General features: G+C 34.2%; 1 protein-coding gene and 1 long non-coding RNA gene across 11 annotated transcripts in view; one reads left to right on the top strand and one right to left on the bottom strand.

Moving 5' to 3' along the window:
- BLTP1 (bridge-like lipid transfer protein family member 1) overlaps positions 1 to 16,400 on the top strand; it is a 204,520-nt gene extending 188,120 nt beyond the window's left edge. For 9 of the 10 annotated variants that reach the window (XM_025420514.3, XM_049097419.1, XM_025420515.3 and 6 more), the window contains 12 exons: positions 973 to 1,110; positions 1,950 to 2,207; positions 3,132 to 3,282; positions 3,714 to 3,871; positions 3,973 to 4,165; positions 4,375 to 4,592; positions 6,993 to 7,244; positions 7,907 to 8,110; positions 9,456 to 9,650; positions 10,083 to 10,217; positions 13,180 to 13,345; positions 15,680 to 16,400. In XM_025420514.3, the coding sequence (XP_025276299.3) occupies positions 973 to 1,110; positions 1,950 to 2,207; positions 3,132 to 3,282; positions 3,714 to 3,871; positions 3,973 to 4,165; positions 4,375 to 4,592; positions 6,993 to 7,244; positions 7,907 to 8,110; positions 9,456 to 9,650; positions 10,083 to 10,217; positions 13,180 to 13,345; positions 15,680 to 15,896 (2,285 nt within the window). In that variant the 3' untranslated portion in view covers positions 15,897 to 16,400. The remainder of the gene's footprint in view (positions 1 to 972; positions 1,111 to 1,949; positions 2,208 to 3,131; positions 3,283 to 3,713; positions 3,872 to 3,972; positions 4,166 to 4,374; positions 4,593 to 6,992; positions 7,245 to 7,906; positions 8,111 to 9,455; positions 9,651 to 10,082; positions 10,218 to 13,179; positions 13,346 to 15,679) is intronic. The other variant, XM_049097424.1, reaches the window with a different exon arrangement.
- On the bottom strand, positions 3,747 to 15,682 carry LOC118351531 (uncharacterized). The gene is made up of 3 exons (XR_004807096.2): positions 13,682 to 15,682; positions 7,631 to 7,749; positions 3,747 to 3,885 (listed from the first exon to the last, which is right to left on the bottom strand). It is a non-coding gene; the product is annotated as an uncharacterized LOC118351531 (long non-coding RNA).
- Positions 16,401 to 16,779: the final 379 nt, after the last annotated feature.

Below are 16,779 nucleotides of genomic sequence, written 5' to 3'. Positions count from 1 at the left end.
TTTACATTTTTAAAAAAGAAATGAGATGATGCTTCAGATTGGTGTTTTAGAAAGAGTCGATGGCAGCATGAAAAATGGGAGAGATGCTTGCAAAGGCTGTTTAGACCAAGCAATAGGGAGTGAAGCCCTGAACTATAACAATAAAAAAGAAGAAGGAATGGTTTTAAGAGAAATAGAATCCACAACCTTGAGGACAAGTTGTATAAGGTGTGGAGGAGACAAGGATGCGACAAGTTTCTAGCTTAGATGACTGGAGGGACAATGGAACATAATTAACTTAGAAAATAAGAAAGTTCCTAATAGGACATTTAGGTGGGAGAATCTAGTAGATAATTGGCTGATGGGCTATCTGGATATGGACTCAGGCTGAAACAGAAATGTTGATGTGGGAAACATTGGTGGGTAAATCCTTACAGAAGCTATGGTGGAGGAATAGGAGAGCATGAAGGAAATGCAGAAGCAGAAGAGTGCTCAGAGTAGAGCCCCAAGAAGTGGCCATCAGAATTCTTCAGACTGACAAGTCACTGCTCTTTGTCTAAAAGGAAAATAGTAGTTCTTGCCAGACTTTGTGTTTTGCAACTACTTTTGAAGAAGTTTGTGTTCCTGCCCATCCTGATTATTCAGTCTCCATATTTGAGAAAAGCAGTTAAAGTTGAAAGCTGTCAATAAGTCTGATCTTTAGAACCGCTCAGCATTTCAAGATAAAGTAGTAACAGGATTCCAAGTTGCCCTCACCTCAAAAAATGAAATGAGAAAAAAATAAAAAATGAAATGAGAGTAGTGTAAAAATGTGCTATTTGTATCATTTGTGGAAGGAACAAATATTTTCACTTACTAATCATACCATGTAACTTATTTTGATATTTCACTAATTATAACATAATTCAGTTGTGTGTCATATTATACCTGCCATGTGACAATATTAAAGGTTTTGAAATCTGTTCTAACAGATTTTATTTATATATATATCAGCTGTATGTGATATAGGGTCTGCCTCCTTTAAATATGATATGCGTCGACTCAGTGAAATTCTGGCATTTCCAAGAGCCTGGTATAGGAGAAGTATCGCAAGACGACTATTCCTTGGGGACCAAACTATAAACTTGCCAAGTAAGCTTGTTTAGTAATTATAATTATACTTAGGTTACCTTTAGTTTTGGTTACGGTAGTAACAAAAACCCACACAGTTCATTCATTCAACATATGTCTGCTTAGTGCCTCTAATGTGGTAACCACTCGGAATACAGTAGTATTGGAGATCACAAAAAGCTTACTCTCTTAGAGATTATTCAGCTGATTTATATTCTATAATGATTATTCTGTAATCTGTAAAATCTGGAAATGCAGAAATACCATCTAATCATCCAAGTTACTCATGGTTAATTAAGCATGGAAAACGAAAAATGTTGGGGATATGCTACTACACTGCCTGCATTTTTCTCTTAGATATTGTTGTAGTACCATACTGTGTAAGTGAAAGGTAGAGTTAGCATGATACAGCAGAAAATATTAGAAATCCAAGTTTGAGTCTATCCCTTATTTGTTTTTTTGAGAGAGAAAGCACGCAGGCTTGCATGACCTGGGGGCACAGGAGGGGTAGAAGGAGGAGAGAGAGGATCCCAAGCAAGCTCCCTGCCCAGCATGAAGCCTAATGCAGGACTGAATCTCAGGACCTTGAGATCATGACCTGACTGAGATCAAGAGTCAGATGCTTAACCAACTAAACCACCCAGGCACCCCTCTATTCCCTTATTTGTAAAATGAAAAAGGAATAACTGCATTGCTCTTCTCATGAATTTCCATGAGAATTAAATGAAATAGCATGCTGGAATGTACTTTGCAAACCATAAATTGCTGTCCAGTTCTCAAATTAGAAATGGTAGAGTGGTGAAATTTCTTATAACATGGAGATTTTACCCTGGCTAACTTTGTTTCTGCTTTTCTAATAGCATCTGGCCCAGGGACACCTGACTCCATTGAAGGAGTAAGCCAACATCTTTCCCCTGAATCATCAAGAAAAGCTTACTGCAGGACCTGGGAGCAGCCTAGTCAGTCAGCCTCCTTCACGCATATGCCTCAATCACCTAATGTGTTCAATGAGCACATGACAAACAGCACCATGTCACCAGGGACAGCAGCACAGAGCCTAAAATCCCCAGCTTCCATAAGATCAAGGAGTGTGTCTGATTCTTCGGTTCCCCGAAGAGGTAACACTGCTCTCTTTGTTATCAGTATCCTTCCAGTGCCCCCAAGATAAAAATCTTATTTAGTTACCCTCAGATTCCTGCCTTAACTGTAGGAAAATATATCCTTGCAGATTTTTATGGAAGATGGGGGGTGGGAATACCCAAAACGAAACACTTCAAAGTATTTGCCAGAAGAGAGAGCTGGATGGCTAGTAGCTTTGAAAAAGGAGAGGAAAAGAGGAATGAGCATATTGTTAGTTTGTTCCACATGGTACAGTTAGAAGTAAAAACAAACCTACAATGTTGTAAAAGATGTTTGATTTTGAAAAAGTTGATTTTTTTTCTGAATGTCAGACCCATTTATGAAAAAGTTAGTCTTTGATATTCATCCATTCAGTCATTCTTTTATTCAGCTAGTGTTTTTTGAACTCTTTTATGTGCTCAGAACTCTACTTGTGTCTGAACATATAAAAATGATATAGTTCATGTCACAAGCTTAGAGTGTAATGAGTAAATGTAGGATTCAGGATACACACTGACCCACAGGAACCCCAGCAGACCGGTGCCTCAGTAGGTGTCTGCATTTCAGAATAGTCCCTGCCTTCAAGTCTTTTATTTGGTAGCAGCAGCTTATGATTTTCTCCTTTGTAAAGAAAATCCTAGGATGATGATCTGTGCTGTATTATTCCATGCATACCAGCATTTCCTTATATAAAATGAAGATCATACAGACCTTTATGAGCTTTCAGGAAGACTGCCTGCCCTTACTAAACATTCAGTCAAATTGTAGCTGGTATTTTAGAGGCTACATGACAGCCATTAACTGTTAGGTTTTAATTAAGAATACCATATTTTTATTTAGGGGATTATAGTGATAAGAATGGTAATTTTTAATTGCCTGAGCATCTATGTGAATGAATGTGCATTTGATTTTTCTTTTTTTAGATTCACTTTCAAAAACATCAACTCCTTTTAACAAATCAAACAAAGCAGCAAGCCAACAAGGGACCCCATGGGAAACATTGGTCGTATTTGCCATCAACTTGAAGCAATTAAATGTTCAAATGAATATGAGTAATGTAATGGGAAATACAACGTAAGCTATTCAGATACAAGGAAAATTAGTCATTAGTTGTAATTTTTCTTATGTTGTAGTAAAGCAATTTAAAACCTTTTTAAAAAAAAAATTAAAAAAAAAATAAAAAAAAATAAAAAAATAAAACCTTTTTAATACTGAAATGTTTGAGACAGTAGAAAAAAGCTGTAAGTTTCTTTATTTTGAAAATGGCTTTATTCTAAAGGTACTGTAATATAAAGTGGCATGGAATATAGTATTCTAAAAAGAAAATTATAAGGAAAATAGTGTAATTTGCTATGAAGAAAGCTTTATTATCAATATTCAAACATTTACCACAGTTTTTATAAGAAATATTTTGTTAAACTTTTAAAAAAATCCTCTCATTCCTGTTTTAACTTATGACATTGAAAACTATATGTCTACTTAATAACCCTTTTTCTTTTTTCCAGTTGGACAACTAGTGGTTTGAAGAGCCAGGGCCGTCTGTCAGTAGGAAGTAATCGAGATCGAGAGATAAGCATGTCTGTTGGTCTGGGAAGATCACAGTTGGATTCTAAAGGAGGAGTAGTTGGAGGGACCATAGATGTCAATGCTTTGGAGATGGTTGGTATGTTGAAGCAACTGAAAACAGGTTTTTGAAAATTAATTTTGATAAGTTTTCCCCATGAGGCATTTTTATGAAAAGTAATTATTTTGTTTCTCTTTTAGCTCATATTTCTGAACATCCAAATCAGCAACCTAGTCACAAAATTCAGATTACTATGGGTTCTACTGAAGCTCGAGTTGATTACATGGGCTCAAGTATCCTCATGGGTATCTTCAGTAATGCAGATCTCAAGCTTCAGGATGAATGGAAAGTAAACCTGTATAATACACTGGATTCGAGCATGACTGATAAAAGGTATTTAGTAAAATGTTACTTTTAGATATTTTCTATGACTGCTCTTAATATGGTTTTTTCTTATCCAGTGAGAAACAATTCATTTTTCTTACAAAATGATTTTATATTATGCAACTAATATGAATGAAAAATCTGGGTGGAGAAGGGAATTTTTCTTGTTGTTTAGCTATCTTCTATAAGATATATGATAACTCTGTTTTATGCTTTAGTGAAATATTTGTCCATGGAGATTTGAAGTGGGATATTTTCCAAGTAATGATATCACGATCAACTACACCAGACCTGATAAAAATAGGAATGAAGCTCCAGGAATTTTTTACACAACAGTTTGACACCAGCAAACGAGCTTTGTCTACCTGGGGACCCGTTCCATATCTTCCACCTAAGACAATGACAAATAACTTAGAGAAAAGTTCACAGGAACAATGTAAGAATTAGAACTAAGCCTTTATATATGCTTTATCTTTCACTAAATGTTGTATTCAATCTTAATTTAAAATAATATCTATGTACCATATTTACAAAGTGGTCCATGTAAATATTATTATTATTTATTATTATTCTATTCACTCGGCAAAGTACCTGATTTCCTACCCACCAATGGAATTAAAGGCCATCATTTGGGAAGTCATTATTTATTACCTCCTCCCCCTGCCACAACTCACCTATAACCATACCAACTCCATGCTCTTGAATACTGATTATGACAATACCATGTTCTGGTTTAGAGCATGGGCTATGGAATCAGGATGTCTGATTTTGGATTTATTAGCTGTGTTATATGAGACAGATTATTATTTTCACTCAATAATTCTATCAGCAAATCAATTATGTTCTTAAGTATGGTTTTAGGCATAGCATGTCTACTAGTAGACAAAATTATCTACATAAAGCTTTGTTCTAATGGAGAGATAGACCATAATTAATTTGCTACTAAATATGTAAGATAATTTCAGATAAAAAGATGTGCTGAAAAACCAGGAGAAGGAGATGAAGAATAATACTGTGTTAGGCTAGCTAGTTTAGAAAGGTGGTCAGAGAAGCCTTTTAAAGTTTTAGGCTAGAAAGATCTCTGCTGGGGAAGAGAGTTCTAGGCATAGGGATTTGTTGAAAAGGGCAAAGCTCCTACAGTAGAAGAAACTTGGCTTATTTGAGGATCATTAAGGCGACTACTTTGGTGGAAAAGAGTGAGCAAGCAGGAAAATGTCAGACATGAATGGCCACAGATAAGATTTTGAATACGATATGTAGTACTGGAGAGTTCTGAACAGATTTGATACTTGATTTACTCTTTCTCAAGATATTCCTTTTTAAAGAATCACTCTGGTTGCTCTGTGCAGAAAAGACTACAGGTGGTTAAGAGTGGAAATAGAAATCATTGCAGTAATTATCATTACTGTTGTTACACACATAGTTATAGTAAGGAGGCCTTCAGAAGAGTCCTGACAGCAAATGATGACAGCTTTAACTAGAGAGAGGTAAAAGTGGTGAAGAGTAGTCAGAATCAGGATAATTTTAAGTAACTCTTTATAATCACAGAAGCAGTACATGTGCATTGGAAAAGCCTGGAAAACACATACAAGCAAAAAATAGAAACATCACATTCCTCCCAGAAATCATCACTGAACAATTTAGACTATATACTTTCAGATAATTTTCTATAAACCTATAAAACCTGTGTACTTTTTACCAAAATATTGTTCATACTGTTTTGTAACTTTTTCTGGTGAACAGTATTGTTTTCCACTTTGCAAAGTATATATCTCCTCTAGCCTTCTGACCACATTCTATATTTGACTTAAAATTATTCTTACAACTGATTTGTCCAAACCAATATATCAGATTTAAGATCACAGATGAAGTCTGGTTATGTTCCTTGACCTCACTTGTTGAAGCTACTTGGCCAGTTGTCTTGCAGAATGTCCTATCTTTTACATTTTTTTCAGTTGTTTTCTTGTGGTCTCATTTATCTTGTTCCTCTAATCCCTGTATTTCTTTTAAACTAGAATTGGTGTCAGTTATAAACAAGTTAGAGAGATATTCCTCAAAACTACTGGCCTGGATTCTTGAAAGTCCTTGTCTTGGAAAACAAACCAGGCTTAGGAAACCATTTTAGATTAAAGGAAACTAAAGAGACATGCCAACTAAATACAATGAATGATCCTTGGTTGGATCTGGAATGAGAGTTGTGGAAAACAGCCTACGAACATTATTGGCATAAATGAAGAATATAAATACGAATTTTACATCCAACTAGTGCTTTTTGAACTGTAATGTGTATCTAAAACACCTGGAGATCTCATTAAAATGCAGATTAGGGTGGATTTAAGAGTCTCTTTTTCCTTCTAACAAGCCACTGGGTGATGCTGCTGCTGCTGGTCCTCAGATCTCACTTTTGAGTAACAGGGGTATAAGCAAGTACAAAAAATTAGGAGATCGCCATTTGATTTCTAGCCCTTCTAGTCACTGGTTCACTTAACCCCTTTTCTGCTTCACTTGAATCTAAATGAAATACCTGATTTACAGAGTTATTGTGAGAATTGTGTCAAATTTCATGCAAGCGCTTTATAAATCATGAATCATTACAGAGGTGTTGTAATTATTAGCAAGTTACTTCTTTCTTTAATTCTAGTCATCCTTATGCAGCATCTTTTCCCAGACTGTACTTTTATTAGCTTCTGCTTGATGTTAACCACATATTGGATTATTTTCATCCTTTACCTGTATCACTTCAGCTGTAGAAAATACAGAAAATTCTGCCTTCCTCCCTGCTTTTCAGGGTGTTTGTGAGACACTTGAGGATAAGTGGTTTTTGGTTTTCTTGCAGTGCTTGATGCAGCTCATCATCGACATTGGCCTGGAGTATTGAAGGTGGTATCAGGATGTCACATATCCTTATTTCAGATTCCATTACCAGAAAATGGAATGCAGTTCGGAGGATCAATGAGCTTACATGGAAATCATATGACACTAGCTTGTTTTCATGGTCCAAATTTCCGTTCAAAATCCTGGGCTCTCTTTCACTTAGAAGAACCAAATATTGCTTTTTGGACTGAAGCTCAGAAAATCTGGGAAGATGGTAAACTGACACATAACTTTTACCTTTTCTTATCTTCTGATATGATTATAGGTGACAGAGAAATTTTCCTTTCTCGTATCTTTTATATGTTTTTGTTATATTTCTGAAGTCCATGTCTATTTGTTCTTATGTACTTGACATGTCAAGGAGTTCCCTGCCAGTGAGTCAGTATCTATAAAGTCTGGAGCACGAGGAAGGACTTATTCTGAGCTTGCCATCCTATTCTGTTTCTTACTCTAGGCAATTAAAGTTTCTGCTGCTATGGCTGGCCACAGTCATAATAGTTATTATAAATATTATAAAAACATAAAAGACACATGGTGGTAGCTTAAGGAAATAGTCAAAACTAAATTATAAAACTTTTATGGATAAGGCTGTGCTTTTACCTCTGTTTACAGTGATAAACCTCATCTTTTAGCTATCATTTCCTATTCTGTGGTTCCATAATGATGAAGGAAAGAATGGTTGATGCTCATCATCTTACCAGGGATAAATTCAGTTATAACTAAAAGAAAGAAAAATTATATGTGATTTTTTTCTTCTCAATTTTACACCCTTCCCTATCTATGTATGAGTTAACTAAATCTATTACTCTAGACCCACAACTATTTTCTTGCATCTAAACATAGTTTGTTAACATTAAAACTTTTTTTTCCTTCTAGGCTCTAGTGATCATTCTACATACATTGTACAAACATTGGATTTTCATCTGGGCCATAATACCATGGTTACCAAACCATGTGGTGCTTTGGAAAGTCCTATGGCAACAATAACCAAGATAACAAGACGTCGCCATGAAAATCCACCCCATGGAGTAGCAAGTGTAAAAGAATGGTTCAATTATGTTACAGCCACAAGGAATGAAGGTTAAAAGTCTATTTCTTTGGAGAGATTTGTTTTCTGTGTCTGGGGCTCTGTTGCCTCCATTTAGAATTTAAGTGGAGGGAAAATTTTCATTTTTTAATTAAACTAGTTGCATTTTACTCATGATGACATAAATGACAATATTAGTACATAATTCACCACTCTGATAGTGCAAAATCTCAGACTAAAAATTATTTTAGATGTAACTGAAAACATTCCAAATAATTGGTTTAAATGAAGTTTATTATAGTTAGAAAAATATTTTTTCTTTGATGCTTAACATCACAAGTTTGGTAAAGTTACTACACAATTAAGTCACTGAATTCCACAAACTTTTAAGGTTTGGGTTGGTTGGAATAAAATGAAACTTAATAATATTCCTACGAAACAAGTTTAAGGGGAGTATGATGAGTTTTCCCATTTGATTAGAATCACCAGTCTGGTAATAATGTAGCCAGAAAATTCTTATTTTGTGGGTTTAAGTACTGATTTTACCAACTATGTCATCTGTATTGGAAGAGTGACTGATTGAGACTTGCTAAGACTGGAATGTTTTACGTAAAAATAACCATCTTTCAAAATGGGAAAGATGACTTGTGCCCCACTGAAAATAATTATTATGGAATAGGCTGCACCAGGGATTAGGCCTATTAAAAATGTTTTAGGAACAAAGAATGATAAGGAAGTGAATTAGAAGATTATGCATGTATTAACTATTTTATATTGAATATTATACCTTCCAAAGAGAGATTTTGGAGGAGGGAGTTCTTTTTGGCTGGGATACCATGGAGTATTAGCAAACTGCACTGCTAGCTATATACCTGAAAACTGCTAGGTTTTCTAAGGAAACCATAGCACTTATGTTGGGAAAAATCAAGACTTCTACCTTAATTCAAGGTCAAGAACATATTTAATTGCAAATTCTGTAAGGGTAAAACAATCTAGAGATCTCTAAGCTTAATGAAATCCTTAAATTTAGACATTAATTTAGTTAAAAATAATTTTAAAGTTTTAAATTTGAGAAACAAAACCAAAATGTATTAGATTTATCCAAAATTATGTTATAAAGCTTTTGTCTTGAGAATAGTGATATACATCACTATCATATATATATATATATATATATGTAAAACACTGCATATTTTTATTTATATTTATTTATATTTATATTTATAATTTTCTCAAGACCAAAACTTTATATGGCTCTATTTTTAAAAATGTAAGTCATTATTTTCCAGCTTCTAAAATGATAAAAATTCTATGTATAATAGTGTCATGAAAGCTATAGGTTTATCATTGCCTGTTGGTTTAATTTGATTCTTCTTGTCTTTATTATTGTCCATGTAGAGCTAAACCTACTTCGTAACGTTGATGCTAATAACACTGAGAATAGCACTACAGTGAAGAATTCTAGTTTGTTGAGTGGATTCAGAGGAGGTTCTAGCTACAATCATGAAACAGAAACTATTTTTGCATTACCAAGGATGCAGCTTGAATTTAAATCCATTCATGTTCAAGAACCACAGGAACCTTCATTACAGGGTATGTGGAAAAAGTTTCTAAAGTTACTAAGAAAATTCTAAAGGAACTTTGAATTACGGGTTTTGCGTAGGTTGTCTGTGTAATAGTAATATAGTCTAATGAAATTGATTTGTTTAGTCAAATTTTCTTACCAGCTATATGACTTCTGGCATATAATTTGATCCATTTGTGCCTCTTTCTCCTCAGTGACATGGGAGGAAAATAACAGGATTTCATGCATAGGGTTTTTATGCATTTTAATAAATGGCATGTACTTGGAAAGTACTCAGTAAACTATTATCATTTGTAAATCACATATAGAAACTACTCAGTTCTAGTTGCATTTGTAGTTGCATTTAAATGGATGCATTTACATGAACCCATGTCGCTTGTTATTAACAGGAAGTGAAAGGGACTTAAGAAATATTTTACTATAGAACTTTGCCATTGCAGATGCCAGCCTGAAGCCGAAGGTAGAATGTAGTGTGGTGACAGAGTTCACTGACCACATTTGTGTGACTATGGATGCTGAGCTCATCATGTTCCTTCATGATTTAGTGTCTGCTTATCTTAAGGAAAAAGAAAAAGGTGGGTAGCATATTCTTTTTTTCTTTCCCATTTCAGGAAAGGCCGTTGTCAGTACCATTTATATGGATTTTTATGGTCTAATGGTAAAATGCGTTCTGTCTCCTTCCTTTAAATTATAAATATCAATCAATGAAATAAATATCAATAATATGTTAGTAAAACTATGTGACAGACATTCTGAGTGTCTGCTATGTCCATGATACTTTTATACATAACTCACACTAGATGGTGTGTGTGTGTGTGTGTGTGTGTGTGTGTGTGTGTTTTAAGATTTTATTTATTTATTAATGAGAGACAGAGAGAGGCAGAGACATAGACAGAGGGAGAAGCAGGCTTCTCGCAGGGAGCCTGATGCGGGACTCGATCCCCAGACCTGGGATCATGCCCTGAGTCAAAGGCAGGTGCTCACTACTGAGCCACCCAGGCATCCCTGGATGGTGTTTTATACTTTACAAAATGTTTCCATATATGTTATGTACATTATCAGGCCCTGTAGGATGAGAAAGAAAATCTCTTTAAGGAAATACTGATAGTCAAAGTGAAGTGGCTAAAGAAACAACTACATAATGAATAGCATGAATTATATACATTGTCAGGAAAACTGAATTAAGTTAGATAAATCTGTTTGGAATGCAGAGAACATTTTTTAAATAAATAAATTAGACTTCAGTGGTAGTGTTTTGTTTTTATGAGCTAGCTAACATTGGCTTACTCACTAGAAATTGACATGTTTGTCTGTTAAGAAACAAATGGTAACCCTAATATCTGTATGGAACTGGTTGAATATATTATGGTGTCCGTATAATGGAATGGAATACTCTGTAGCTGTTTAAAAGAATGGGGTAGGCTGAAATATAATGATATGGAATGATATCCAAATATATGGTCTTTATGCACCCAGTAAGTATATATTACACAAATATATGAATATATAGTAGTAAAATGACAGATGTGATTTTTTTTTAATTGCTTGGAATACATGCTATTTGTTTAGGTCACCCTATAATTCTTCATTTTCCTAATGAACAAAGCTATAAAATTTTTCTAGCAGGTATTTCAAAATAGCCTCATGATAAATGTTTGAGTGAAGAAACAGATTATCAAAAATCAATGCAAACGTAGCATAGCATAGACTGAATTGCTGTTCCATTAGAATTCATCTAGATGTGCCAAAAATCCTGAGAGTAAAAGCAGTAATGATGGCTGGAGGAATCTATGAGATACTAGTTGAAACTTAAATGACTGAAACTATATAATAGGAAATATTATATACAAGTAAATCCTGTCTTCACTTATAGCACCAACATACACCAGTCCCTAGTAATCCCCTTGTTTTTCTCTGTTTTAATAGTTAAACTTCACGTGGAAAAAAAAAACAGACTCTAAGAAAACCTGCGAAGTTCAGAATTCTTTTCTAGTCTATGTCTATATAAAAACCTGCCAGATTTCTTTCTCGCAGTTATTTGTGAAATCTTTGTAATTTTATGAAATATTGTGTTGGTCTTGATCTGTCATGAACTGTGCACATTAAAAAAAAAAAACACTTATTAAATACAAACTGCTGTACAACAAAAAAGAGAGAAAAGACTGAGAACAAACTAGCAGTTGCTAAAGGGGAGAGGAGTGGCAAGATGGGCAAAATGGACAAGGGGGATTAAGAGATACAAACCTCTAGTTATAAAATAAGTCATGGGAATAAAAAGTACAGCACAAGGGGTATCGTCAATAATACTATAATACACTTCTGGCAAGCATTTCAAAATGCATATTTATTGCTATATCACTATGTTGTACACCTGAAACATTTAATATTATGTGTAAATTATATTGAAATTAAAAGTAGAAAAGCAAACCTGTATAACACTCTTTCAATAGGAAAAAAGGAAATGGGAACTTGATTATCAGACTTCAATGACCTAGTGTTACATTATCTATGGGAATTTCAATTATAAGTAAAAATATTTTAATAGCTATATTTTGTTATTAAAAACTAAAAGCAGTTCTGTTCAAAATTGGGATAAACATGCCTAATTTTTAACAGCATGTAAGGCTAGACCAGAATCAACATATTTCTAGAAAATCAAGATAGATTGTAGCACTGTAACCACTACCAGTAATAAAAGCAGAGCAATTGTGAGCAGGCAATAACTGAAGACATTTATACTCTTCTGTAGTGTGATAAGTACAGATTTATCCTAGGCTCAGTCCCAATCAATATGTCATCCTTACTACCAATTCACAACAAAGTTAAAACCAGAGTTATATAATGCCTGGATATTACATAGTTTATCTGTTATTTTATGCCTAATTTGTGTCTTGAACTTTTATTCTAATACTACACATATTAGAGTTTGTCATATGAAAGCTACCTTTGTCTCAGATTTTATTTTAATTTTGTATATATTTTGATCACCAGTGTAAAAAGAACTTGTCTTTCATAAAACACTGGAGTCTTCACTATAAAGAGTGAAAGGCTGCTTGCATAAAAAGCTCCTAAGTTACTACCAGTGTTCAAATATATCGAGAGACATTAACATCCTAAAACTATTAAGTGGTACACTTTAAATGAGTGAACTGTATGATATCTCAATAAAGCTGTTAAAAAAGTGTCCACCTGTAGCCATTCTTTAAGAAGCCTCAGTTTCAATGCCCTATGCTTGCTGTCAAATAAGTCTTGGCATTCTTTACTATTAGTTTTAAGCACACAAATATGTGTAAATTATATGCTATTCCTCAAAAATAATGAGATGTTAACTTTTATATTGTCTTTAAGAAATACCAATAATTGGCAGTTATTTATGGCTTATTTTAAAATACTAGTTTTTCAGAAATGTAATTAAATGAGGCTTTGGCCAGTTCATAAGTAAAATGGAGCCAATTATACTGTTCATATGGTGATTTAAGATACATTTATAAGATACATATTTGCAATATTAATCTACCATTTTCATTTTCATTATAGCCATTTTTCCACCTCGGATTTTATCTACTCGACCAGGACAGAAAAGTCCAATTATTATACATGATGACAATTCCTCTGACAAAGATAGAGAGGACAGCATCACTTATACTACTGTGGACTGGAGAGACTTTATGTGTAACACATGGCATCTAGAACCCACTCTTAGGTAAGTAGTGGGTGTATATATTTACCTGTATCCTACAAGATTATCATGAGTAAAAGGTTATAAATGTAGCAAGTTAAATACAGTTTACCAAAAACCTGTTTTAGACGTTAGCTACTTATGACATCTCTAACTTCTGGCTATGTTTCTGCTCCATTCTGCTTTTTTAAGTGCTTCTACTGCAAGGCAAAAGAAGCTCAAACATCACACCTAGCTCAGCACTCTCCACTCTGTGGCATTCTGTTAATCACTAAAATATAATAACTCCACCTCCACTATTGATGTTATTTTCTTTACCATCTTTTTTACCAGGATGTTATTTTCAAGTATTTGAGGTACCTGCAGTAAACTTTTTTGTTTCTTAGTTTGGAAAGATATGGTAACAAACTTCTCACATATGTCATGACAGTGTAATGGAACTTAGAGCATCACAATGACTTTCTGCATGCTAAGCAATATAGAACTATCCCTCAAATGTTGAATTTAATGCTGTCAGATTCAGGTTTGTTTAGAGACATGTTCTACTAAAATCATGATCCCAGTTACATCAACTTATTTTCATATTAAAATTTCAAACGTATTTCCTAGTTTTAATTACATTTAAAATGGCTGCTCTAACTAGTGGTACTTGTATGTCCTTGTTTACAGTTACCACTCATAACCTTCCTATCATTTTCCCCTTTCCTCTCCTCTGCTTTGTTAATCAACTTTTAATCATCTAAATCACGGAATAACAGTATCAAAAAAAATCCATCATACTCCAGCACAACATTTCTACAGAACAATACGGATTTCATTTAGATAAGGCTGTTACTCATTTATGCCACGAAATAATTCTAAAGCAACAAAACATCCATTTTACAGTGGAGTCTTGTATAAGCAGAAAGTAGTGACTTTGTGTTAATTTGTATATAATAAAATTTGGTATTAACAGTATATAGAAGTATTAACTGTCAATACTCAGAAGAAAATTAAAATACTGCAAAGATCCTGATGCAGAAAACTACTTAGAAAATTTGTTTTGATTTTATAAATCTATGATGAAATTAAGTATCTTAATTTAAAATGAGTGTAAATAGTTTAATTTGCCATTCTTCCTTTTTTTTTTTTTTTTAAGCATACCACCAAGAGACTAGTTAATACGGTATGGTGGAGAGCATGTTGAAGAGTTCTGGCTCTAAGTTCAGTTGTATAGATAGCATAGTAAACTAAATGATCTTGCCAAAGGACCTATTTCTGCTTCACTTGTCTCCTAAGAAAAATTTGGTGAACAGTATTACTACCTTGTAGGGTTGTTACAATGGTTAAATGAGTTAACACAAAATGCTTATAACTATTAGAGTCTTAGTAGATCAGCGCTTAATACTCCCTTTTCCTTACCCAAGTTCAGAAGCAATTAAAACAGTGAGAGAGAGGCAGCTGAGAATGAAAGTAACAGTTTTAGTAGTGACAAAGCTCTTAACCGTGAATGTGGTTTGATGTCCGGCAACCGTGGCCTCTACTACAAAGTCCAAGTTTGGACTTAACTACAGGCTTTTCACGATGCAGAACACCAGAGTTGTGTGCCCGCCCCCACCTTGAGTTCTGCAGTCGGCAGCCCTGTGAACTCATGGACTCACCTAGCCATAAGCAGCCTCTAACAGTCTTCCACTAACCTATTTAGAGGCCTGTCCTTGAGAAACCTTTTGGACCAAGCAATGGAGCAAAATGCGTGGCTCTTAAGAGAAGGCAGGGAAGACAGTACTGAACTACACGACCCAGTTCCTCTGTTAACTTGCCAGTCAGATAAATCCTTAATACAGGAGCAGGGAGCCAGGAGTGTTTCACTAATGGCTGTTCCTCTAAATAGAAGGAAATACTAGGAATTGGGAGAAAATGATTCTTTCTTTAAACATGTTTAGGAAATTTTGGCCTTTTTCCCCCCATTAGGCCACATATATGCCGAACTCATTTTTTTCTCAGCTTTATTGAGGTATAATTGACAAAACATGTAAGATATTTTAAGTGGACAGCGTCATAATTTGAAACATGTACACGTTGTAAAATGATTCCTCCCATTACATTAATGTCTTTTAGAATGAACCAAATGTTCTTTAAATGTCAAGATGACTCTGTAACTTAAGAGGCCTAAAATAATCAGAATGAAATTCACTAAATTCCACTGCTGTGTAGGCTCTCAGGGATACTTATAATCACATTTTTCGAATGCTGTAAACCCAGGAATTGCAGCTTAGATCATTCAGTCACACCTACTGAGAGAAGTCTGCCTCGGACATCTGAAAGAGGCTTATGATATTCCTGAACCTACTGCTTATTACTTATTATCTGTAATTTTAGATTAATTTCTTGGACTGGAAGAAAGATTGATCCAGTAGGTGTTGATTATATTCTTCAAAAACTGGGCTTCCATCATGCCAGGACTACTATTCCTAAATGGCTTCAAAGAGGAGTCATGGATCCACTTGACAAGGTTCTATCAGTTCTTATAAAAAAACTGGGTACTGCACTACAGGATGAAAAGGAAAAGAAAGGAAAAGACAAAGAAGAACACTAAAATCACTTGATCTGTGAACAAATTATGATTGTGTCCGTTAAGTTTTATTACACTGGAGTGTTTTTTTTTTGTATAGTAAAATTATTTTCAGTATAACTTAAAATAACTAATTTTGTGGCCATTATATTGAAAGTTTGTAAGTTGTTTATTCTAGTTCCAGCATTCTGTATACAGTGAAGTATTGCATGATAATGTAAATTTTGTGAAAACCTAGATTAAAATATATAAATCTACTCCATAAGGTTTATGATTATATTATGTGCAATATGATTCCTGCATCTTTAAAATATTTTCAGAGTAACTGTGAATTTTTGTTATTGGCCATAACTTTTAGAAAAATCTTGTTCATAATGTGATTTTTTTTTTTTGGTCATTAATTGCTTTTTTTTTTTTAAATATAGTCTTGTAAAATACCTATTTGTATATAGTTTGAGTAAATGTGATATGATTACCACTAAAATATTGTTTGTAACTATTGTAATAAAGTCACAATAATTGATTTCACTCTGTAGTTATCTCTGAGTCGCTATTCTTTGGGTAGCTTATTTTTATAATAGATACCTATCCTGTTACTGAATGTTTTCATAGATGATATTAAAAAATTAAATCATAGGGTGCCTTGGTGGCTTAGTCAGTTAAGCATTGGACTCTTGACCTGATTTCAGCTCAGGTCACACAATCTCAGGGTCATGAGATCAAGCCCTGCCTCTGGCTTTATGCTCAGCACAGCATCCACTCATCCCTCTACCTCTGTCCCCCCACCCCCCCCAGCTATCCCTGAAATAAATAAATAATATCCTTGGGGGAGGAGTTAAGATGGAGAAGGGGGACTCTGGGCTTTCCTCTACCCTCAAACATAGCTGTATTGAAGTCAGGTCACTTG

The sequence above is a fragment of the Canis lupus genome, chromosome 19 (genome assembly GCF_003254725.2).
Source record: "Canis lupus dingo isolate Sandy chromosome 19, ASM325472v2, whole genome shotgun sequence".
In the NCBI taxonomy this organism is placed as follows: Eukaryota; Metazoa; Chordata; class Mammalia; order Carnivora; family Canidae; genus Canis; species Canis lupus.
Note: the sequence above shows the minus strand (reverse complement) of the source record. Positions and strands in the feature narration are given on the sequence as shown.